The sequence below is a fragment of the Ornithorhynchus anatinus genome, chromosome 10 (assembly GCF_004115215.2).
Source record: "Ornithorhynchus anatinus isolate Pmale09 chromosome 10, mOrnAna1.pri.v4, whole genome shotgun sequence".
Classification (NCBI taxonomy): Eukaryota; Metazoa; Chordata; class Mammalia; order Monotremata; family Ornithorhynchidae; genus Ornithorhynchus; species Ornithorhynchus anatinus.
Window position 1 is genome coordinate 51,995,216 of NC_041737.1, and position 24,025 is coordinate 52,019,240.

The window sequence follows — 24,025 nt, forward strand, 5'->3', positions numbered from 1 at the left end:
AAGTGGAAAAGCCAAGGCTTTAGGATGGGGGAGGGCAGCGGCTGGGCTTACTGGTGACCGGAGGCAAATTATGGCAAGGAGGAGGTGGGGGCCGACGGGAGGGGACCTCGGTTAGGGCTAACCCTGTCCCCCACATGCTTTTTGATTAATCATTCAGGAGTATTTACTGAACATCTATTGTGTATGAAGCACTGTGCTAGGTGCTTAGAGTACAATAGCTAGAAGAAATGTTGTCTGCCCTCGAGGAGCTTACAGTCTAACGGCTGGAGGCAGACACAAAATAATCTACAGATAAAAGAGAAAAGAAAAATGGATGTGTAAATGGGGAGGAAGCGTGGCCTAGTAGAAAGCAAGCGTCTGGGAGTCAGAGTCCCTGGGTTCTAATCTCAGCTCCGCCACATGTGTTCGCTGGGCCCTCGGGTGAGTCACTTTAACTTCTCTGTGCCTCAGTTCTCTCTTTGGCAAAATGGGGGTTCAAAACCTGTTCTTCCTCCTACTTAGACTGTGAAACTGAATGAAGTGAGGGCTGCACAGAAGGGAGGGAGAGGAGGGCTTAGTCAGGGAAAGCTTCTTGGAGGAGGTGTGCCTATCTGGGCCTCGGTTTCCTCATCTGCAAAACAGGAATTTGATAGTTGTTCTCCCTCTGACTTTGATTTTGAGCCCCATGAGGGGCCAAAGATTGTGTCCGCCTTTATTATCTGGGATCTAGCTGCCCCGGCACATTGAACAGAACTTGACGCGTGGAGATGGTACGCTGAACAAGTACCACAGATTTTATTATTTGGGTGGAGTCGCTCCAATGACACACTGTGGTGGGGTTCCAATGGGGCGTGGATCCTGTAAAGAGAGCAGAGGCGGGTTGGGAGGCGGCGACCATTCGCTCTCTGACGAGGATAAAAGGTGGGAAGCGCACGCCGAGGGGCAGAGGAGACGGCACACGCTGCAAGTGCGTGCTGCGCGTGCTTCGGCTCTGCGTGGGCGCCCAAGGAGCAGCCCGGCCTTGGGAGTCAGAGGTCATGTGTTCTAATCCCGCCCCGGCCACGTCTCAGCTGTGTGACTTTGGGCGAGTCGTTTCACTTCTCTGGGCCTCGGTGACCATCTGGAAAATGGGGATGAAGACTGGGAGCCCTGCGTGGGATGACCTGATGACCTTGTATCAACCCTTGTGCTTCGAACAGTGCTTTGCACAAAGTAAGCCCTTAACCAATATCATGATTATTACTCTCTGTGCCTCAGTTACCTCATCTGTAAAATGGGGATTGAGACTGTGAGCCTCACATAGGACAACCTGATTGCCTTGCAATAATAATAATAATAATGTTGGTATTTGTTAAGCGCTATGTGCAGAGCACTGTTCTAAGCGCTGGGGGAGATACAGGGTAATCAGGTTGTCCCAAATGGGGCTCACAGTCTTCATTCCCATTTTACAGATGAGGTCACCGAGGCACAGAAAAGTGAAGTGACTCGCCCACAGTCACACAGCTGACACGTGGCAGAGCCGGGATTCAAACCCATGACCTCTGACTCCCAAGCCCGGGCTCTTTCCACTGAGCCACGCTGCTTCTCTAGATCGTGTATCTACCCCAGTGCTTAGAACAGTCCTTGGCACATAGTAAACTCTTAACAAATACCATCATCATCATGTCCGCAGGGAGGGCAGGGGCAAGGCGGAGGCAGCCACACTGACCCTCTTTGGCTCCGTCACCATCCACTTCTCCTCCTCTTCGCTCTGTTCCAGGATTACTCTCGCTCTCTGCAGCTTGGGGTGTTGGGCAGGGGTCTCTGGGGCAGGATCCTGGACCCCCCCGCCGGGGCGCGAGGGCGGGGAGGTGTGGGCCGGCAGGCTCCAGCCCGCAGGATGCAGCGTGCGAGGGTCGAGGCCAGGGCAGATGGGGAAAGAGAAAGAGGCCAAGGGTGTGTGAGGCACGCCCCAAGCGACCAGGGTGCCCTCCGCCCCTAGCTCGTCCCGGGCCTGCAGCCAGTTCCACCCCCAGCCTTTGGGACCCGGGGTTCTGGTCTCCAGTGGTTAGAACCACAGTTGATCATGTCCTATGTCTCCATAAAGAGAGGACAGACCCAAGGTTAGAGAGGAAAAGAAAGTGACAGGTGGAGGAGGTGCGGGGCTAGGGGAGAAAGGAGAGAAAGAGAAAGGGGAGAGATAGAAAGAGAAAGGAGAGAAAGGAAAGAAAGAAAGAGAAAGGGGAGAGACAGAAAGAGAAAGGGGAGAGACAGAAAGAGAAAGGGGAGAAAGGAGAGAGAGAAAGAGAAAGGAGAGAAAGAAAGAGAAAGGAGAAAGAGAAAGGGGAGAGAAAGAAAAGGGAAAGAAAGGGGAGGGAAAGAGAAAGGGAAAAGAGAAAGAAAGAGAAATCAACAGTGGGAAAGGGGAAACTGAAAGGGGAAGCAGAAAAGATAAAGGGGGAGTGGAAAAGAGAAAGGGGGAGGGGGAAAGAAACAGGGAAGAGAGAGAAGGTAGCCAAAGAGAGATGCAGAGAAGGGCTGGAGGCCAACAGGGAAGAGATCATGGAGCACTAAAGAGAAGAGACCAGAACAGGGACAGAGGAAGGAAGAGTAGGGAGAGATAATGGGGACAGTAGGAGGCAGAAGGGGGACTCAGGGTCGAAGAGGGAACAGACCTAGGAAAACAGGTGGAGATCAGAAGAGCTGGGAGAATGATGGCAGAGAAAGACTCCCAGTCAGGAGAGACAAGAGAAAGTTGGGGCTAGAGAAGCAGTGTGCCCTAGTGGATAGTGTCAGGGCCAGGGAGTCGGAAGAACCTGCGTTCTCAACCCGGCTCTCACACTTGTATGCTGTGTGACCTTGGGTGAGTCACTTCACTTCTCTGTGTCTCAGTTACCTCATCTGTAAAATGGGGATTAAGCGCGTGAGACGCAGACTGTGTCCAACTTGATTAGCTTGTATCTACCCCAGCACTTAGTTCAGTGGCACTTGGTAAGCATTTAACAAACATCATTAAAAGAGAGAGAGAAAGGAGAGGGCCAGGAGAGATGAGGAATAGGGATGGGGAGAAATTGGCAGGGAGTGAGAGGGGCAAGTCAAGGACAAAGCCTAGACAGTGCGTAAAGAGGTGGGTGTTGAGTGAAAGGCAGGACCCCGGAGCCGGTTCAGCATGAGGCCAGCCAGGTCCGGTCCTAGACCCCAACATCCAAGACCAAGCCAGCCAGATCCAACCGTAAGTAGACAAGGATTCGCTCCCGGAGGGCGCTGCTTTGTGTTCGAGGGTTGCCTCAAGGCCCATTGGGAGTGGTCGTCCCACCAGCCACAACCATCCAAGTGTCAGGCTGCCCAGCCGACCAGCCACCACAGTGGAACCCTCCCAGAAAAAAACAAAAACAAAAAAATCAGGAAGGCAAGGATGGAATGAGAGTGGAGAGGAAAGAAAAAGAGGGAATACGGGGAGTGCGGGGGGAAGAAGAGTGGGGACAGAGCAAAGATAGAGGAGACTGAGGCAGAGCCGAGCACTGGAGGGGCCAGAGCAGCGAATAGAGAGAGGGTGGGAGACCAGAGAGAGGAGATCCAGAAAACAGCAGGGAGGGGAGGCAAGAGAGGAAGCATGAAATCAATCAGTCGTTTTTATTGATGCTTATTATGTGCCAACCACTGTACTAAGCGCTTGGGAGAATACAACACACAGAATTAGCAGACATATTCCCTGACCAGATCGAGCTGGAGAAAGAAATTCAGAGACAGAGCAGAGTCAGGCCAGAGAAGGAGGAGAGTCCAGAAGAGCATGCACAGACAATAGGGGTGAGAGTGAGCAGAGATCAAGAGAGAAGAGCATCGAGATCCAGGAGAAGGAGCATGTGTGGGGAAGAGGGCTGAGAGCGAGCAGGAAGCAAGAGAGAAGAGCACTGAGATCCAGGAGAAGGAGCATGTGCAGGGAAGAGGGCTGAGAATGAGCAGAGAGTAGAAAGAGTACTGAGATTCAGGAAAAGGAACGTGCATGGGGAAGAGAAGCGTGAGTAAGCAGACTGCAGGAGATCATGCAAAGAGAGTAGGGGGTGACAGTGGGTAGAGAGGAGTGAAAAGAGAAAACACGATAACGAGCACTGACATCCATGAGGGAGCAGGAGCAGAAAGAGTACTGACTGGAACAGAGAAAGAGCATGTGAGTAAGCTAGTGAGTGCCAAGGGGGAGCAAGATCAATTGCCAAAAGTGAAAAAGAGCCCATGTCCACAGCAAGGAAGAATGACAGAGTGAGCACTGGGGAGTGAGCACTGGTGAGCACCCACAGATCATGAGAAAGTAAGAGGAGAGAGCACACACAGAGAAATCATATATATGAGTAAAGTAATGAAAAGTTGAAGAGAGGGGAGAGAGAAAGCAGGAAAAGTGCAGAGAGGGCTCAAGGAAGGAGGAAGAGAGAGAGGGGGAAAAGGAGCATAGAGAGACCAGAGTGCAAGGAGAGAGACCAGAGGACAGAGAGACCAAAATGCAAGGAGAGACCAGAGCACAGAGAGAGACAGAGAATTCAGAGTGTAGGGAGAGAGAGGGAGTGAGAGAAAGCAGATAACAGAGACAGACCAGAATGCAAGAAGAGAGAAACCAGAGTACAGGGAGAGAGAGCAGAGTACAAGGAAAGAGAGAGAGGTCAGAGCACAGAGAGACCAAAACGTAGAGAGAGAGACCGGAGCACAGGAAGAGATAGAGAGAGATATCAGAACTCGGAGAGAGACAGACCAAAGGGAGAGAGGGAGAGAGACAAGACTGCAGAGAGACCAAAATGTAGAGAGAGACCAAAGCACAGAGAGGCCAGAACGCAGAGAGATCAGAGCAAAGGGAGAGAGAGAGATATCAGAACTTGGAGAGAGACAGACCAAAGGGAGAGAGGGAGAGAGACAAGAGTGCAGAGAGAGAGAGAGAGAGAGGCCAGGGAACAGAGAGACCAAAGTGCAGAGAAAGCGAGAGGGTAGAGCAGAGAGACAATGAGAGGCCAGAGAGCAGAGAGAAAGAGGACAGCGTGAAAAGAGAGGTCAGCATGCAGTGGGTGCAAGAGGCTAGAAGAGCGCAGAGAGAGAGGCCAGAGAGCTGAGAAAGAGAGGCCAGAGCACAGAGAGTGAGAAGCCACAGTGCAGAGAAAGAAAGAACTGAGTGTAAGGAGAGATGGAGAGGGAGAGATCATAATTCAGGGAGAGAGACCAGAGGGAGAGAGACCAGAGTGTAGGGAGAGAGAGGTCAGAGCACACAGAGAGGAGCCAGAGTAGAGAGAGAGAAATAGAGAGGCCAGACTGCAGGGAGAGGCCAGAGCGCAGAACGAGGCCAGAGAACAGAGAGTGAAACTAGAGCACAGAGAAAGAGGCCAGAGTGCACAGAGAGAAGGCAGAGTGCAGAGAGCAAGAGCCCAGAGTGCAGAGACAAGAATGCAGAGAGACAGAGAGAGAGACAGAGAGAGAAGCCAGAGTACAGAAAGAGAAGGGCCTTAACACAGAGATAGGCCAGAGCACAGGGAGAGAGAGTGCCCAGAACATAGGGGAGGAGAGAGACCAGAGTTCAAAGAGAGAGACCAGAGTGCAGAGAGACAGAGGCCAGACCCCAGGGGGATACAGAGAAAGACACCAGAGCACAGGGAGTAGAGTGCAGAGAGAGGGGCCAGAGAGCAGAGAGAGAGGCACCAGAGTGCAGTGAGACCAGAGCACATAGAAAGAGAGATGCCTGAGTGCAGAGAGAGAGAGGCCAGAGCACAAAGAGAGGCCAGAGCGCAGAGACAAGAATGCAGAGAGAGAGAGAGAGAAAGCCAGAGTGCAGAAAGAGAAGGGCCAGAACACAGAGAGAGGTCAGAGCACAGGGAGAGACAGAGAAAGAGTGTCCAGAATGCAGGGGAAGACAGAGAGAGAAAGAGAGACCAGAATGCAGAGAGAAAGAGACCAGAGTGCAGAGAGGGAAAGGGAGAGAGAGGCCAGAGTGAAGAGAGCAAAGGGCCAGAGAGCAAAGTGAGAGACCACAGTGCAAAAATAAGCCAGAGTGTAGAGAGACAGCGCCTGGGGGGATACAGAGAAAGATACCAGAGCATAGGAAGAGGCCAGAGCACAGAGAGATAGAGAGAGATTGGCCACAACACATAGAGAGACACACTGGCAAAAGCACAGAAAGAGAGATGAGCCAGAGTGCAGAAAGGCCAGTGCACAGAGCACAGGGGGAAAGAGAGCCCAGAATGCAGGGGGAGAAAGAGAGAAAGAGAGACTAGAGTGCAGAGAATGAGACCAGAGCACTGAGAGAGGCACAGAGAGAGAAGCTAGAACACAGAGAGGCCAGAGAGCACAGAGGGAGGCCAGAGAACAGAAAGAGAGAGTGGCCAGAACACAGAGAAAGAGAGAGGCCAACCAGAGCGGAGAGAGACAGACACCGGCCGGAGCGAAGAGACAGAGGGCAGAGAGAAAGAGACAGAGGCCAGAGAACACAGAGAGAGAGAGACCAGCCAGAGTTCAGCAAAAGAGTGGCCAAAACAGAGAGGCTGGCCAGACAACAGAGAGAACGACCAGCCAGAGTGCAGAGAGAGAGACCAGTTAGAACACAGACAGAGAGAGAGAGATGGCCAGAGTGCCAAGTGAGAGGCTAGAGCACAGAGAGAGGCCAGAAAGCAGAGAGAGAGGCTACAGCACAGAGAGAGAGGCATGCCAGAGCATAGAGACATCAGCCAGAGTGATGAGAGAGATATTGGACAGAGTACAGAGAGAGAGACACCAGCCAGAAAGCAGAGAGAAGCTGGCCAGACTGCAGAGACAGACAGGCCAGAGTGCAGAGAGCAAGAGGCCAGAGAGCAGAGAGCGAGAGGCCAGAGTGTAGAGAGGCCAGAGCTCAGAAACCAGCCAGAACACAGAGAGAGAGACACTGTCCTGAGTGCAGAAAGACTGGCCAGAACTCAACAAGAGAGGCCAGAGCCCAGAGAGAGAGGCCAAAGCACAGAGCAAGAAGCCAGAACATAAAGAGAGAGGCCAGAGCACAGAGAGACCCCACAGAGCAGAGTCCAGAGACAGAGAGAAACCATAGGGACAAGAGAGAGACCAGAGCACAGAGAAAGGCCAGAGAGTAGAAGAGAGGGGCCAGAGCACAGAGAGAGCAAGAGGCCAAAGCAGAGAGAGAGAGTGAAAGGCCAGAGGACAGAGAGAGACCAGAGTGCAAATACAGAAAGAGGCCGGAACAGAGAGAGTGATATACCAGAGCAGAGAGACCAGAGCAGACAGAGAGAGAGAGCAGAGCCCAGAGAAACCAGAGCACAGAGAGAGCAAAGCATAGAGAGAGACCAATGTGCAGAGAGACCAGAGCACAGAGACCAGAGTGAAGAAAGAGAGAGACTAAAAGAGAGAGACCAGAGAACAGAGAGACCAGAGCTCAAAGAGTGAAAGGTCAGAGCGCAGAGTGAGGCCAGAGTGCAGAGAGAAAGGCTAGAGCAGAGAGGGAGGGAGAGATCAGAGCACAGAGAGAAGACGGAGAGCAGAAAGCGTGAGACCAGAGTGCAGAGTGAGGCCAGAGAGCAGGGAGACTGAGGCCAGAATGCAGGAGAGTGTGAGGCCAGAGGGCAGAGAAAGGTAGAAGCCAGGGCACAGTGCAAGGTCAGAGTGCAGAGAGCAACAGGCCAGAGCACAGAGAGAAGAAGAGGCCAGAGCACAGAAAGATTGGCAAGAGCATAGAGAGGGAAATGGTTCAGAGCACAGTGAGAGATGAAGAGGCCAGAGTGCAGAGAGAGGCCAGAATGCAGGAAGAGAGAGAAAGAGAGACCAGAGCACAGAGGGACCCACAGCACAGAGAGAGACCAGAATGTAGGGAGAGATAAGAGTCTTAGGGAGAGAGAGCAGAATTCAGAGAGAGACTAACCCTAGAGCACAGAGAGAGGTCAGAGCGTGGGGAGGTGGGAAAAGAGAGAGAAGCCAGAGCGCAAGGAGAGGGATTAGAGTACAGAGAAAGAGGCAGAGCGCAGGTGGAGTGAGCAGAGCACAGAGACCTGATAGTGCTGAGAGAGGCCAGAGAGCCGAGAGATAGAGAAGCCAAGAGTGCAGGGAGAGCGAGAGACCAGAGAAGGGAGAGTGAGAGCCCTGAGAGAGCAGAATTCAGAGACTGACCAGAGAGACACCAGAGCCCAGGCAGAGGTCCAAGCATGGGGAAGGAGGTGGGAGGAGGAGAGCGAGAGACAGAGAGAGATGGAGAGAAGCCACAGCGCAAGGAGAGGGACTAGACTACGGAGAGACGCCAAAGTGCAGGTAAGAGAGAGCAGAGTGCAGAGACCCGACAGCACAGAGTCCAGAGTGCCGAGATATAGAGAAGCCAAGAGCGCAGGGAGAGTGAGAGACCAGTGCGTAGAAAGCGAGGCCAGAGTGCAGCGAGAGACCAGAGAACAGGGAGAGAGAGCAGAATTCAGAGAGAGACTGACCAGAGAGAATCCAAAGCATAGGGAGAGGGCCGGGTGTGGGGAAGGAGGTGGGAGAAGGGAGATAGAAGGAAGCCAGAGCAGAAGGAGAGAGACTAAAGAGAGAAAGAGAGAGCCAAAGTGCAGGTAGAGAGAACAGAGCACAGAGACCTCTTAGCATAGAGAGTCTGAAGTGGCGAGAGGTAGAGAAGCCAAGAGTGCAGGGAAAGTGAGAGACTAGAGCATAGGGAGAGAGAGCAGAATTCAGAGAATGACCAGAGACGAGAACACAGGGAGAACAGAGTTCAGAGAAACTGACCAGAGAGAGATCAGAGCAGGGAGAGGGCCAAGTGCAGCCTGGGGGTAGGGGTGAGGGGGGCAGGGGGCCAGGGGCAGGTGGAGCCGGTAAATAGAAAGGAAGGGGCTATTGCGGGGGGGACGGAAAGAAAAGGACGGGTGGGATAGCGGGGAGGAGAACGGGACGTCGAGGAGGATGCAGAGCGGAAAGGCACCTCTACCTCCCCGGACTAGAGGGCAGGGGGGTCCCAAGGTGGTCGACCCTGAGGAGACGTGCTACTCCCTGCTTAGGCTGTGCCCCAGACCGCTCCCTCGCCCCCCACCCCCCTTCACCCCCCCGCAGCAGCTGCTACTGCCTCAGCTGCCTCCCTCCCCGCTTCACTGCCCAGCCCCTCGCAGGGACACTACCCAATCCTTCCAGGGCCTTATATAGAAATTCTGAGGTGGGGAGAGGAAGGGGAGGCAGGGACTGACTTTGGGGTATACACTCAAGGGCCGAGGGGCAGAACCAAGAATGCCAAGGAAGAGGAAATGGGAGGGGAGCGGGGCGGCAGAGGGCAAGCAGCTAGAGAGCAGAAATGGGGGCTGGGGCTTTAAAGATGACCTGGAGAGACAGAAACAGAGAGGAACAAGGCAGGCTGAAAGAAGAAGTGGGGAGAAGCAGAGGGAAAGGAGGGAGGGAATGCAGAGAAAGGGAGAGGAACAGTTTTAGGAGGCGGAAGGAGTTTCCACTAAGAGAGTTAGCCTGGGGTGAGGGCATCAGGGGTCAGGAAAGGGCTTGAGGGAATCAGAACTAGAACTTCTGGTTTCTAGTTGTCCCAACCCAGAGTGGCAGAGAGAGAGGCACGGGGAGAGAGACAAGGGGAAAGGAAAAGCATGACCTAGTGGAAAGAGCACAGACCAGGGAGTCGGCGGATCTGAGTTCCCATCCAGGTACGCTCGTTGCCTGCTCTGTGACCTTGGACAAGTCACTTAACTTAGAGAAGCAGCATGGCTTAGTGGAAAGCGCATGGGCTTGAGAGTCAGAGGAGGTGGGTTCTAATCCCACCTGCTGTCTGCTGTGGCCTTGGGAAAGCCACTTACCTTCTCTGTGCCTCAGTTACCTCATTTGTAAAATGGGGATTTAGACTGTGAGCCCCACGAGGGACAACCCGATTACCTTGCATCTACCCCAGCGCTTGGAACATTGTTTGGCACACAGTAAGCGCTTAGCAAGCCCCATCATTATTATTCTTCTCTCTGCCTCAGTTTCCCATATGCAAAATGGGGATTCGATACCTGTTTTCCCTCCTACGTAGATTGTGAGCCCCATGTGGAGAGGGACTGTGTCCAACCCGACTGTCTTGTATCCACCCCAGCACTTAGAACAGTGCTTGACACATAGCAAGCACTTAAATACCATTCAAAAAGGAAAGGGAGAGGGAAAGTGAGAGTAGGGGAGAGAGAAAGGGAAAGAAGGGGAAAAAGAGAGGGAAGAGAGAGGTGAGAGGAAGGGAGGAGGGGAGAGATAGAAAAGGGGAGAGAAAGAGAGGAGGTGAGAAAGAGAGGAAGGGAAGAGAAAGAGAGGAGGGGAGAGAGTAGAGACAGAGACAAGGGCGCATGACTTCAGATGTACTTCAGAAGTCACATCTCAAGGTGCCACGTTTCTCTGTTTTTAGAGGCTGGCTAAGCGCATGTGTCTGTTTCCACCTTTCTCTGTATCTACACGTCTTTTGTCTCTCCATCTCCCAAAGCAGTAGACTGAGCTGGGGTTTCAGATCAGGGAGGAAAGGGGAGTGCTGAGAAAAGCGAGAGACAGGCAAGTGCGGAGCCGACAGAGACACAGTAAAGATGGAAAGGCGAGAGGGGACAGAAAGGAGAGGAAAGGAAGGGTGGGAAGGGGGGAGGGGAGAGACAGAGAAAGGAGGGAGGGAGGGAGGGAGGGAGGGAGGGAGGGAGGGAGGGAGAAGAGAGCTCAGAACAGAAACAAAAGTCTTTATTGATCAGGATCCTGAGGAGGAGACGGAGCCCAGAGCAGCGGATGAGAGAGAGAAACTGGAGGCGGGAAGCAAAGGGGGCAGAGAAAAGGTCTTCAGGATCAGGCCGTCGGGATCCGGACGGCAGCCTTTGGTGTCCTCCGTCCCAAGCAGAGAAAACCCCGAGACCCTGGAGAGACAGAGTCAGAGAGAGGGAAACAAAGGCAGGTGGAGAGAGGACAGAGAGAGAGACGGACAGGCCGGGGCACGCCAGGGAGATGGACAGGCCGGGAGACATGCGGAACTCAGGAGACCCCATCCACTCCCCCTGCCCTGCCCTCCCCTTCCCAGCCGGCCCCTCTCACCTGCTCTGAGCGTCCAGGGCCCCCCGAATTCCAGGGGACAGGAGGCTGGCAGCCCAATATATGGGCTAATGTATGTGCGGGCCTAGCCAATGGGGGAGGAAGTCAGGCAAGCCGGCCCTTTCCATTGGCTGGGATTTTATCAGCCACCCCCTCCCCACCCCCAGACCCCCCGACTCCGATGCTAAATCCGGCTCCTCCGGCTGTTCGCACCTCCGGGAGCCTCCCTGAGCCTCCACAGCTGCCGCTGCCCCCCCACCCCGAGACCCCTCCCCAAAGAGATGGAGGGGGAAGGGGGAGGGAGGTGGGGGAAGACTCCCCTCCTCTGGCCCTGGGGAGGAGCTGACCTCTCCTCAAAGAGATGGAGGGGAAAGGGGAAGGGAGATGGGGGAAGAATCCCATCCTTCGGCCTTTTGGAGAACTGAGACCCATCTCCAGAGAGATGGAGAGGAAAGGAGGTCGGAGGTGGGGGGGGGAGATGCCTCTCCCCCGGCCCTTGGGGAGAGCTGAGACTCCCCCCTCCCCCAAAGAGATGGAGGGGAGATGGGGGTGTTTGAGGGAACAAGGGAGTCCAGGGAGGAGGCTGGCGGGTGTCAGAGCCAACCGACAGGGTACCAAGGAGGCTGAATGGGAGAGGGGGGAAAGGACTAAAGGGAAAGGGAAACAGAGACTTGGGTTTTCCTGACACTCGTCTCCCCCGCCGAATCTTCCTTCAACCTTTCCAATCACCTCAGTCTCCCCAGGCTCCTCCCACTCCGAGCTCCCCCCGAACCCCCACCTCCCTCCCCGCTCCCCACCCAAGGCCATTTTTGGCAAGAATCTGGAAAGGTCAGACTCCCCCCGAGCCTGGTTATCTCCACCCTCCCCTCCCTGACCCCAAAATAGAAACTCTCCAGCCGGACCCGCCAGGAGGGCGTCAGGGACGATTGGGCGACAGGGAGGGAGGAGGTGGGGAGGGGCAGGAGGAGGGGAAGGGGAAGTGAAGCTAGAGGTGGGGAACGTGAGGGGCAGAGAGACAGACATCCACTGGGGACTCCTCACCCCCCATTTCAGGGTCAGGGTCCACCTGTGCCTCCCCCATAAAGGCTCCTGGGCTAGCTACTGGCCCACAGGAACGTGACAGGCTGAGCGGAAGACGGGAGAAACAGGTGTGTGTTGGGGGGTGGGGTGAGACGGATCCCCACCACCTGCTGCCCTCATTTTCGAGGGTGTGAGGGGAGGGGGCTTCTGGAATACCATCTGGTTTTATCAACAGCCTGCTTTAACTCTGGGTGAGTGGGAGGACAATTATCAGGTTATTGGGTTATCGGAGGCCTCCCCGGAAGCCGAGGGGGAAATCAGACAGTAGTCTGGAGGGGAAGGAATGTGCGGTGGGAGGGAGAGATGTGACGGTCCCAGCGTTTGGGGGCGGGGTGGGGAGAGATATGGCCGCGGGGGGTGGGCTAACCCAAGCCCTCCCTCACTGCCCCCCACATCTCCCTTGCAGAGAAGAGAGAGCCAGCCTTGCAAGCCAACGCAGCAGTTTATTGAGGCAGCAGGCGGCCGTGGGGGGGGCGTGGGAGGGGAGGGTCAGAGGTCAGAGTCAGTGCCACAGCCCGTTAGAACAGTGCAGAGGCCTCGGGGCGGGAACAAACACAACCCGGGTCCAGTCTTCCCCACTCCCTCTCGGTCCCAGCTACCACCGGGTCTCCAGTTGGAGAACATTCGCTTCCCGGCACCGGGAACCTGTCCGGGCCGCAGACAGAGCAAGAGATAGGGAGAGGAAAATTATGGAGAGATGAGGAGAGTTAGGGAGAGACGGAGATAAAGATGGAGATGGAGAGAAACCAACGCAGAGAGTCAGAGATAGAGAGCACATATACACAGAGAGATGCATCTCAACACTTGGCAGATTCAATCCCCCAGGGTGGGGGTGCTTGGCCCTTCCTAGACAGGGACCCCACCACTCCCCGGGGCCCCTTCCCCCCTCCCTGAGACGGGGCTCGGCCCCTCCTCTTCAGGCACCCCAGCAGCCCTCGGAAGCTCTCCCTCCCTGAGACGAGGTTCAGCCCCTTCCCCGGGGGCTTCCTGTAAACACAGCCCGAGCCGGGGTCCCTACTCTCCAGCCCCCCGCCATCCCCCAGGCGGAATCATCGGAGACCACGCGGGCAGCGGGGTCAGTCAGCCTGCAGCCAGCTCCCGGACTCTTCCACCTCTCTGGTCACCACGAGAAGAACCTCACAGGGGCCCTGGGCCAGCAAGTCCTGGAGGAACGACCTGGAGTCGGCCGGGGACGAGAGAAACGGGGAAGGGGTGTGAGGCGGGAGGGGTCCGGGTCCTCCGGGCCCCTCGTCCCGCCCCGCCCTTCTCCCCCTCGCTTCGTCTTCTCCGTTCTCCTCGCCCGTTCCCGGCTGCCTTCCGTCGCTTACCGGAGCTCCCCTTCCCCTCCCAGGGCGGCGGGAGCGGGCAGCTTGGAGTCCAGGTTGTAGTAGGTGCCGTCCACCTGCCTCAGGGCCACCCAGTGTCGGCGGCGCAGGGGCAGTGAGACGAGCCCCAGGGAGACCGGAGACGGCAGGTTCACGATCAGGCCTTGGACGTGGTCCAGGCACAGCTGGGACAGAGGCCTGGGGGGGGGGGGCACCGGGGAGCCGGGGGGGGGGGACGGGACGGAAAGAAGTCGGTGTCAACAGTTGCGGGAATCCGCACAATATGACTCTGTTGTACTGTACTCGCCCAAGCGCTTGGAAGAGTGCTCTGCACACAGTAAGCGCTCAATGACGGACTGATTGAATCTTAAACCCCAGTCCACCTTCCTGACCAACTCCTCCCCCACCCACCCCCAAGGGGGATCCCAACACCACCACCATCCCCAACATCAACTCCAGGCCGTTCCCCAAAAGAGAAAGCACGGGCCTGGGAGTCAGGAGCCCTGAGTTCTAATCCCACCTCCACCACAAGCCGCGGAGGGACCCTGGGACAGTTGCTTCCCTTCTCCGGGCCTCGGCTTCCTCAACCGCACAAGTGGGCTTCCATCCATCTCCCTCCCGACTGGGAGCCCCGTGAGGGACAGGGACTGTGTCCGGCCTGATGATCTTGTATCTACCCCAGCGCTTACTACAGGGCTTGACACCTGAGGAAGCGCCGGACCGATACCAAAGTTCCTATCGCGATCCGAGCCAACCAAGCCGGCTGGCGGATCAGCCCCTACCTGCGGCGATCCCACCACACGGCCGCCAGGCCCAGGCCCTGCAGAGCGGCCATGATCACGTTGACATCGTAGTTCCCGGTGCCCAGAAGGCTGCGGTGTGGGTTCAGCCTGGAGTCGGGGGCCAGGCTGCGGGGGGCACGGAAGGTCAAAGGATAGGTCAGGGAGAGACTCCGGACCCCCTGAATCCTCTGCTACTCACCCCACCCCCTCAGCATTTATGCACATTGAGGGCAGAGCACACGTCTACCAACTCTATCTTATTGCATTCATTCATTCAATCGTATTTATTAAGCACCGTGTGCAGAGCACTGCACTAAACGCTTGGGAAAATACAATACAACAATAAATAGTGAAAATCCCTGCCCACAATGAGCTCACAGTCTAGAGTTTGCAGTCGAAAGTACGGGGAGGCTGACATTAAAAATAAATTACAGCTCTGGATGTGAATTCTGTGGGGTTGAGGTGAATGTCAAATGCTTATCATCTGCAGATTCGACTGTTAGCTCGTTTTGAGCAGGGAGCGTATCTACCAACTCTGTTCTGTTGCACTCCCCCAAGCGCTTAGTACAGTGTCCCGCGCACAGTAAGCGCTCAATAAATATGACTAATATTCTTATACTCCTGGGGGGCAGGACGCGTGTCTACCAACTCTATTGCCCTGTACTCTCCCAGGCTCGTAGTTCAGTGCCCTGCGCACGGTAAATGCTCAATAAATATGACTGATTATACTCTACTACTTTCTGTACCTGTAATTTCTTTAACTGCCTCTCATATCCTTCTACTCTGCCACTGTTCGTACCCGTAATTCCTTTTAATATCGGCCTTCCCGGCTAAATTGTAAGATCCTCGAGGGTGGGGGCCGGGTATCCACTCAAATCGACTTTGCAGGCAGGAAGCGCCCAATAAATATCAATGATTGATTGAGAAGTCAGAGAAGCCCGGGATGGGAATATCTGGAGACAGATGGGTGGGAGGAAGGGGAGAGCCTGAAAATGGAGTTGGGTGGGAGGGGGTGGCCCGGGGGGGTCTTGGAGATCAGACTGCTTCAGCTGGACGGAGGTAGGAGAGGGACTCATAGCACATGGTGCTCAATAAATACCAATCAATGATACTTATTGAGCGTTTACTGTGTGCAGGGCACCGTACTAAGCGCTTGGGAGAGTACAACAGAACAGAGTCGGTAGATGCGTTCCCTGCCCAAAATGAGCTTACCGTCAAAAGAAGAGTTTACAGTTTGGAGTCTATGGAGAATGATAAGCACTTGACATTCACCCCACCCTCAGCCCCACAGCATTCGCCTCCATATCTATAATTTCTTTTTAATGTCTGCCTCCCCCCGCGTTAGACTGCAAGCTCGATGTTGGACAGGGAACGTGTCCACCAACTCTTGCTGCGGGGTGCTCACCCAAGCGCTCAGTCCAGTGCTCCGCGCACAGTAAGCGCTCGATAAATTCATTCATTTATTCATGTTAATTGAGCGCTTACTGTGTGCGGAGCCCTGTCCTAAGCGCTTGGGAAGTCCAATTCGGTAACAGAAAGAGACCATCTCTGCCCACAGTCTAGAAGTAGCGTGGCTCAGCGGAAAGAGCCCGGGGTTGAGAGTCAGAGGTCGTGGGTTCTAATCCCCGCTCCGCTACTTATCAGCTGTGTGACTCTGGGCGAGTCACTTCCCTCCTCTGTGCCTCAGTTCCCTCCTCTGTCAAATGGGGATTAAGACTGTGAGCCCCATGGGGGACAACCTGAATACCTTGGATCTACCCAGCGCTTAGAGCAGTGCTTGGCACATAATAAGCGCTTAACAAATACCAACATTATTATTATTTTTAGAAGGGGGGGGGAGAGCAAGAGAGAGAAAGGGGCATCAGTAGCATCATTAGAGAAGTAGCGCGGTTCAGTGAGAGAAGAGCCCAGGCTCGGGAGTCAGAGGTCATGGGTTCTAATCCCGGCTCTGCCACCTGTCAGCTGTGTGACTTTGGGCAAGTCACTTTACGTCTCTGGGCCTCAGTCACCACATCTGTAAAATGGGGATTAAGACTGTGAGCCTCACGTGGGACAACCCGATTACCCTGTATCTATCCCAGCGCTTAGAACAGCACCTGGCACATTGTAAGGGCTTAACAAATGCCAACATTATTACCGTTTAGACTGTAAGCCCGTCAATGGGCAGGGATTGCCTCTGTTGCCGAATTGTCCATTCCAAGCGCTTAGTCCAGTGCTCTGCACATAGTACGCGCTCAATAAATACTACTGAATGAATGAATCTTTAATAATAATAATGTTGGTGTTTGTGAAGCGCTTACTATGTGCAGAGCACTGTTCTAAGCGCTGGGGTAATACAGCCACGAGGCTCACATCCCCAAGCTTGGCTCAGTGGCAAGAGGCCGGGCTTGGGAGTCTGAGGTCATGAGTTCGAATCCCGGCTCTGCCACTTGTCCGCTGTGTGACTGTGGGCAAGTCACTTCCCTTCTCTGTGCCTCAGTTCCCTCATCTGTCAAATGGGGATGAACTGTGAGCCTCCCGTGGGCCAACCTGATGACCCTGGATCTCCCCCAGCGCTTAGAACAGTGCTCTGCACCGAGTAAGCGCTCAGCAAATACCAACATTATTATTTTAGAAAGGGGGGGACGAGGCCGGGGGCTTCCTCCCCCCCTACGGGAGGGGACGGGGAGGGTGTGAGTTCGAGAGTTACCGCTTGCAGATGTCATCGGCGGCCTCCTGGGTGAAGAGGCGCTGCTGCAGGACGTTGTTGAGGGCGTGGACGGCGCAGAGCTCCCGGCGCTGCCGCTCGTGGTACACGGGACCGGCCGGGGGGGGACCGGCCGGGGGGGGACCGGCCGAAGGGGGACCGGCCTGGGGGGCGCCCCAAGGGGCTTCGGGGGGCCCGGACATCCCCCGCCCCCGCCCCGAGGGGGAGCTCCCGAGGTCAGAGGTCAAGCCCTGGGGAGCCCCGGGCCGCCGCCCCCCGCCGGATCCCCTGCGCCTCCGGGCCCCGGGGCGGGGGCCACCACATGGCCCTCGCCGACGCCGGACTGGAACCGACCGGGCCGCCCCGAACTACATCTCCCAGCGGCCCACGGGGCGGCGGCGGCGCGGGGCCCCATTGGCCAGCGCGCCTGCCAAATGGCGGCCCCGTCGCGGGGCCTTGTGGGAAATGTAGTCCGCCGCCTCGGCACCTGAGACCCCGGGGGATCATGGGACGCCAAACCTCCGGCTCGGCCACTCCGACGGGTGGTGAGGAGGGACGCTTAGGCCCGATGACGTCACTGTGATGTCACCGAGGCCCGAAGGGCCTCATAGTAATCATGATCATCACGGTATTTGTTAAGCGCTTAATAATGTTGGTACTTGTTAAGCGCTTACTATGCACAGAGCAGTGTTCTAAGCGCTGGGGGAGAGTCAGGGTCATCAGGTGGTCCCACATGAGGCTCACAGTCTTCATCCCCATTTGACAGATGAGGGAACTGAGGCCCAGAGAAGTGAAGTGGCTTGCTCACAGTCACCCAGCTGACAAGTGGCAGAGCCGGGATTCGAACCCATGACCTCTGACTCCCAAGCCCGGGCTCTTGCCACTGAGCCACGCTGCTTACTATGTGCCAAGCATTATTCTAAGTGCTGGCATAGATATTAGGTAATCAGGTTGTCCCATGGGGGGCTGACAGTCTTAATTAGAGAAGCACGGGCTTGGGAATCGGAGGTCATGGGTTCCAATCCCGACTCTGCCACTTGTCAACTGTGTAACTGTGGGCAAGTCACTTAACTTCTCTGTGCCTCAGTTCCCTCATCTGGAAAATGGGGATGAAGACTGTGAGCCTCACATTGGACAACCCGATTACCCTGTATCTCTCCCAGTGCTTAGAACAGTGCTCTGTACATAGTAAGCACTTAACAAATACCAACATTATCATTATTATTATTATTATTAATCCCCATTTTACAGATGAGGTAATTGAGTCCCAGAGAAGTAAAGTGACTTGCCCCAAATCACACAACTGACAAGTGGTGGGTCCGGGATTAGAACCCACAACTTCTGACTCCCAAACCCATGCTCTTTCCACTATGCCACAATGCCTCCTAAAGGGTAGAAAGACAGAGACCCGGGGATGTGGTGTGGGAAGGGGCCAACAGGTTCCAGAAGTCAAAATTTACTCAATTAAAGGAAAAGGGCCGGGGGTGGGAGGCGGTGTTGGTAAGGAAGGAGAAGGGGGGAAGATCAGAAAGAAAAGAAGAACTGAGGCAGAAGGGAGGGCCGAACGGCGATCGGGCAAAGTTGTCTCTCGTCTCTTCTCCACAGGAGGTGTCTTGGCTGACTTTCCAATCCACTAACAGAGCTGGACTCCGGGCTCCGGGCTGCGGCCACAGCAGACTGGGCGAGAGAAACGGGGAGAAACATTAGGCTGAGGGCCCAGGAGGGATATGGGACACTTGACAATCTCAGAGTCGGGAGGAGGGTGAGGGGCCGGTATCTCTAGGCAAGGGGTAGGGGTCTCGGATCGGGGCGTGGGGGTCCCACCAAGGAGGCTGGTCCAGAAGGCGCCCAGCGTGGCCGAGCCGGTGACGGCCCCGGGGTCAGCCGGGTTCTCCCTCCGCGTCCGAACGGAGAAGCTGCGGCCGCCGGGGCCCGGGGGGCCGGTTACTTCCACCTCCACCACGTGCTGGTCGACGAGGCTGCGGTTGGGAGGGGCACTGGTCAAGTCCCGCGGTCACTCCCTTTCCGACCCCAGGTTCTGACCCTCCTCCCTGGGCTATCCGGGGGTCGGCCAGACCCTCCCCGGTGCTTGTTCACTCACTGACCTGGTATCGGCCACCAGCCGCCCGATGACCCGGTCGAATCCCAGCCCGGGAGCGGACAGGCAGGCTGCGGCCATGGTGTTGGAGTTGCGGGGGGCGGAGGGGCACAGGCCGCGGACCGGGCCCTCGTACAGCACCCACCGGCGTCCCAGCCCATCTCCGGCCCCCTCGCCCTCCTCTTTTCCCAGCCCTGCCAGACGGGCCGCCAAGGGGCCCTCCAACCGGAAACCGTCCGGATGCGTCGCCATTGTAACCCGCAGGCTCTGCAGGAGGTGGGAGCGGCAGAATCATCTGTCAGTTACACAACCCCACATGCACACCCCCCACTTCACCCCTGGCCCCATCTCCCCCTTCCCGTCTTTCTTCCCCTCTGTGCCCTGCCTTGACAAGCTCCCTCTCCCTGCCCCCCCCAAGTTCTCTCCCTCCCGCTTTCTCTCCCGGACTTTCTTCGGCTGCTAGGCCTGGCACCCCCTCACCTGCAGCCCCCCAGCCTGGTCCAGCCTCCGGATGTCTTCCGCCCCCCACAACGCACCCCGGGGGACAAACACTGTGTGGCCCCCGCGCCTGGAGGCCTCACGCAGGCTTCGCTCCGTATCCTGATCCGCGAAGGCTGAGGGAGACCCCACCTGGGGAAAGGAAAAGGGCAGGGTCATTCAAGGGAAGGAGAGAGAGGACAGGGAGCGATGGCGGAGGGGCTAAAGGGTCTCAGGAGTGGGAGACTGAGGGACTCCCGGGGCAGGGAGGACTAAGGGAGCAGCCCAAGGAAGGCTGGGTGAGGAAGGCTATCAGAAAAATCCTCAAGGCCGGAGGGAGTCTGGGAAAGTATTGGAAGAGTTGGGATGGGGAGGGGTCTGGAGAGGAGTTGGGTTAATTCAGTACTTTGCACCCAGGAGCTGCTCAATCCTGGTGATGGATGAAGCTACCGCCACTCAGAATTTGAGTGGAGCACAGCAGTAATAATAATAATGATGAAGGTTTTTGTCAAGCGCTTACTATGTGCTGAGCACTATTCTGAGCACTGGGGTAGAATACGGGATAATAAGATTGTCCCACATGGGGCTCACATTTTTTAATCCCCATTTTTACAGATGAGGTAACTGAGGCACAGAGAAATGAAGTGACTTGCCCAAGGTCACACGGCAGACAAATGGCGGAGCCGGAATTCGAACCCACGACCTCTGACGCCCAAGCCCGGTCTCTTTCCACTGAGCCACGCTGCTTCAAAAGTAGTAGTGATAGTAGTGTTTCGTTAAGCCCTTACTGTGTGCAGAGTAACATGCTAAGCGCTAGGAAAGGGCACACAGGAAGGAATTAGACACGGATCCTGTCCCTGGAGGGGCTCACTAACACTGGGAAGATAAAAAAAGCCCCGTGGAGAGGATTAGAAGTAGGAAGAGTTCTAGGGACTCACATTAAGGGAGAATTTAGATCAATCAATCAATGGTATTTAATGAACACTGTACTAAGTGCTTGGGAAATCTCACCATGAGATAGAGGCTGTTCAGGGTTTAAGAGGGGGGAGGAGAGAGTGAATATGCGAAATGAACTGGGATCCCGTGGGGGAAGGGATGGGGAAAGACATGGGGTGATTTTGGAGGGGGTCCCGGAGCAGAAATTTCACTGATATCACTTACTCTAGAGAGGTACCGATGCGGACAAAAATCACCACGGAGTCTATGGGCTCCAGAATTGGTGGGTGGCTGGGTATTTGGGGGGTGAGCTCTCCCCCGTTTAGACCGTGAGCCCGTCACTGGGCAGGGATTGTCTCTCTCTGTTGCCCAATTGTAGATTCCAAGCGCTTAGTCCAGTGGTCTGCACATAGTAAGCGCTCAATAAATACGATCGAAAGAATGAATTTTGGGCAGGAACTGAGTCCGCCGACTCTGTTATATTGTACTCTACCAAACACCTAGTGCAGTGCTCTGCACACAGTACATGCTCAATAAATACGAGTGATAGATTGATTGATTGATTGATTGATTGAGAGGGTGTCCCTGGGAGGGGGAGGGAAAGGAGAGCTCACCAGGAGGTCTCTGGGCTCAAGATAGGTGGGGGTTGTTAGGGGTGAGAGGGGGTAGAAGGGTCCCCGGGAGGGGCGAGGGTAGAAGGAAAGGGAGATCTCACCATGAGGTCACTGCTGTTCAGTATCTGGGGCCCGAAGTCTCTCGCAACATGGGGATGCGCCACCTCAACTACTAGATGAGGACACCTGGAAGAGGGGTGAGGAGGGGGAGAAATCCCCCGAATCGGGTCACGGGGTGACCGGGAGAAAGAAGAGCCCTAATAGCGGGCAGCTGCAGGTTCCCGGGCGGGGTAGCAGGTTTCAGGGTCTGGGGTCACTGACCTCTCCGCAAAGGTTGCCAGGTCGAGGAGCTGCAGGGCGGGGGGCACGGCCCCTCCCAGCCGGCGGGGGTCCCGGTTCCATACGAAGACCAGCTCGAGGCCCAGTGCGGGCCCCTCGGAGAGCAGTCGCTGGACCAGATACTGGCCTGGGGGGGAAGAGGGTCAGGGGTAGGAAGAGGGAAGGAAAACAGCGGTGGAGATTGGGGGACTAAGGGGACGGGGAGGTGGAGGCCTCTGGGGCTGGGGCAAGGCCGGGCCTGGGGGGAAGAGGGGCAAGTTGGACCTTGGCGGATTGGAGGGGAGCTGAGTTCAAGGCCCGGGGGTTGCCAGGCTGGGAGCGGGGCCGAGAGAGGACGGGGAGAGGGTGGGGAGGGGGACCACGGCCGGGTTCTGGGGTTACCAGTGACCGGACGGGACCAGACACGGGCCGTGGGGAGTTAGAAGGACAGGGAGGGTGTCCGGCCTGGAGAGATGAGGGTCAGGGGCTCCGGGGAGGGCGGGGAGGGGGTCGGGGATCGCGGCCTCCAGGCCGGGTCTCACCGAGCCGGCCGAAGCCGGCGACTCCGACCCTCGTTGGTGTCCCGGGCCCTCCGGCCCTGGACATGACGGCTGTGCGCGGCGACGGGCCCGGCCGGGGGGTCCGGGCCAGGGGGTTCTGGTCAGGGGGTCCGGACCAGGGGGTCTGAGCCAGGGGTCCCGGCCAGGGTATCCGGGCCCGGGCCGCCCGACCTGCCGCCTTCGACCCTTGGACCCTGGCGGCGCCGCAGCGTTAGGCGACCTTTGGCGGGGTGGGGGGAGGGGAGGAGGGGGATGGGGGCAGGAGGAAGGGGATGGGGACAGGAGGAGGGGGGTGGGGGCAGGAGGAGAGGGTGGGTCGTGGCCGGGAGTAGGGGGAGAGGGGGCAGGGGCCCGATCGGCCCCCGGGGTCCCACTGGGGACAAAGCTGGGAAATTTCCGCGGCGGAGGCGCCCCCCATCCCCCTCCACGGTTCCCATGGAAACGGGCCACCGCCCCCCGACCTCCGCCCGCCTGGCCCTGGCAGGCTCTCTGGCTCTGTCCCTCTCTCTGTGCGTCTGCTCTGTCTCTCTGTGTTTCTCGGGTCCTGCCCGGGCAAGATCCATTCCCCCCCCTCCACCGTCGACCTCCTGGGTTTCCCACCAGGCGGGTCCCAGGCCCCTGGGCCTCTGAGAGACCCGTCCCCCCGATCCCCAAACCCCTGCAGTGCCCACCTCCTCCCCTCTCCTCCCAGCCTCCCCCCGCATCGCTCCTCCTGCCGCTTGCCTCCTCCTTCTCAGCCTTCTCCCTTCTGGCCCCCGAGGGAGGCGTCTTCCCCAGCACCCTCTCTCCAGACGGCCTCCAAAGTCCGGCCCGGGCAACCCCCCCCACTTGGGGCCGGCCTTCTCCTCGGCTTCCTCTCACCTGAGAAACCCTCTCTGATGGGAGATACCCTCCCTCCATCCTCCCCCCCCAACCCCACCCCATCCGACGACGCCCAGCCCTCCCCGCACTGGGCCGTGCCTTCCCGTGGGAAGGCCTCAGTGGTCTACCCTCCATCCCTCCCACTGTAGCGACCCCGTTTTCCCTCTCTTCCCGAGGCGAAGACCCTTCTCCCTTCTCCTCGGGGCGGATCTCTGGACTCTGTCCCCAAGCTGCGGAGGGAAGAGGCTCTCTCCTCTTAGATGGGAAGGGGGGGGGGGTCTCCCAAGGCTTCTCTCCCCGTTTCCCCCCGACCCCCTCCCCACCGCCTCGTCCCTTTTTCCCAGCCGGGGACGAAGACCGTGGAGGCTGCGGCAGCGACGCCCCCTCCCCTCCCCCCTCCCCATCACCAACCACCTGGTGCCCGCTGCAGCGTTACCATGGCAACCAGGATCGGCACTGACAGAGACAGGCAGAGAGACAGAGACACAGAGAAAACAGAGATAGGCAAGACAGAGGTAGAGACAGGGACAGGGAGAGAGACAAAGAGATCTTGTTTTTTTTTAATCGAACGGGAGAGAGCCAACGACCATGGCGGTGGGGGAGAGGGGCGCAGAAGTAGGACCCCCCCTTCCCTCCCCACCCCGTGCACGGCGCCCCCTCCCTGGCTCCGGCCCCTCCTCACCTCCCAAGGAAGCCTCGGCCTTTCCCTCCCTCTCTCCCGGAGCCCCCCGAGCCTGGGCTGGCGCCCTCTCCCCATCCCCAATCTCGGTTCGGGGGGGGGTCTCCCTCCCCAAAGCCAGACCTCGCAGCCCCCACCCCGCTGCTGGCATGTTTCCCCACCCCCGTTGGGGCGGAGGTCTGGGGGTGAGGTTGGGGGGGTCCCTCCAGTGCGCCCCTCCCTCCCCGGGGCTGCCTCTGACACCGCCTCTCCCTCTGCACTTCTCCGGGCCTGCCTCTCCACCTCGCTCTGTCACCTCCCTCTGCAGCTAGCTGGCTCGCTCCTCCGCCTCTCTCTCTCTCTCCTCTCCCCCTGCTCTCTCCCACTTTATACTCTGCTCTCCCCCTGCTCTCTCTCTCTCCCTCTCTGCCTGCTTTCTTCCTCTCCCCCTGCTCTCTCCCTCTGCCCTGCCCTCCCTCTCCCCTGCTCTCTCTCTCTCTCCTACCGCTCCCCCCGGCTCTCTCCCTCTCCCCCTGCCTTCTCCTTCTCTCCCTGCTTTCTCCCTCTCCCCCATCTCCCTCTCCCCTGCTCTCCCTCCTATCTCTCCCCCCCGCTTTCTCCCTCTCTCCCCGCTCTCCTTCTCCCCCTGCTCTCTC

At 57.1% G+C, this 24,025-nt stretch overlaps 3 protein-coding genes and 1 long non-coding RNA gene across 5 annotated transcripts; all 4 read right to left on the reverse strand.

The window, feature by feature from the left end:
- Nucleotides 1-745: 745 nt before the first annotated feature.
- Nucleotides 746-2,156, reverse strand: LOC114814727. Of its 2 annotated transcripts, none has more exons than XR_003762485.1 (2): nt 1,688-2,156; nt 746-837 (listed from the first exon to the last, which is right to left on the reverse strand). It is a non-coding gene; the product is annotated as an uncharacterized LOC114814727 (long non-coding RNA). The 2 variants fall into 2 exon arrangements; XR_003762484.1 differs by having other exon boundaries at nt 1,632-2,156.
- An 8,455-nt stretch (nt 2,157-10,611) lies between these two features.
- Nucleotides 10,612-12,394, reverse strand: LOC114814604. Its single transcript, XM_039913341.1, has 2 exons — nt 10,978-12,394; nt 10,612-10,802 (listed from the first exon to the last, which is right to left on the reverse strand). The coding sequence occupies exon 1, from the start codon at nt 11,995-11,997 to the stop codon at nt 11,080-11,082; it is 918 nt and encodes a 305-aa protein (XP_039769275.1). The 5' UTR covers nt 11,998-12,394; the 3' UTR covers nt 10,612-10,802; nt 10,978-11,079.
- An 83-nt stretch (nt 12,395-12,477) lies between these two features.
- On the reverse strand, nt 12,478-17,532 carry JOSD2 (Josephin domain containing 2). Its single transcript, XM_029073076.2, has 4 exons — nt 16,851-17,532; nt 14,162-14,287; nt 13,383-13,577; nt 12,478-13,230 (listed from the first exon to the last, which is right to left on the reverse strand). The coding sequence occupies exons 1-4, from the start codon at nt 17,048-17,050 to the stop codon at nt 13,131-13,133; spliced, it is 621 nt and encodes a 206-aa protein (XP_028928909.1). The 5' UTR covers nt 17,051-17,532; the 3' UTR covers nt 12,478-13,130.
- Nucleotides 17,533-18,262: 730 nt separating this feature from the next.
- ASPDH (aspartate dehydrogenase domain containing) lies at nt 18,263-22,058 on the reverse strand. The gene is made up of 7 exons (XM_029073060.2): nt 21,833-22,058; nt 21,294-21,438; nt 21,074-21,158; nt 19,426-19,575; nt 18,953-19,212; nt 18,672-18,826; nt 18,263-18,524 (listed from the first exon to the last, which is right to left on the reverse strand). Exons 1-7 carry the CDS (start codon nt 21,894-21,896, stop codon nt 18,481-18,483), a joined length of 903 nt encoding a protein of 300 aa, XP_028928893.1. The 5' UTR covers nt 21,897-22,058; the 3' UTR covers nt 18,263-18,480.
- Nucleotides 22,059-24,025: the final 1,967 nt, after the last annotated feature.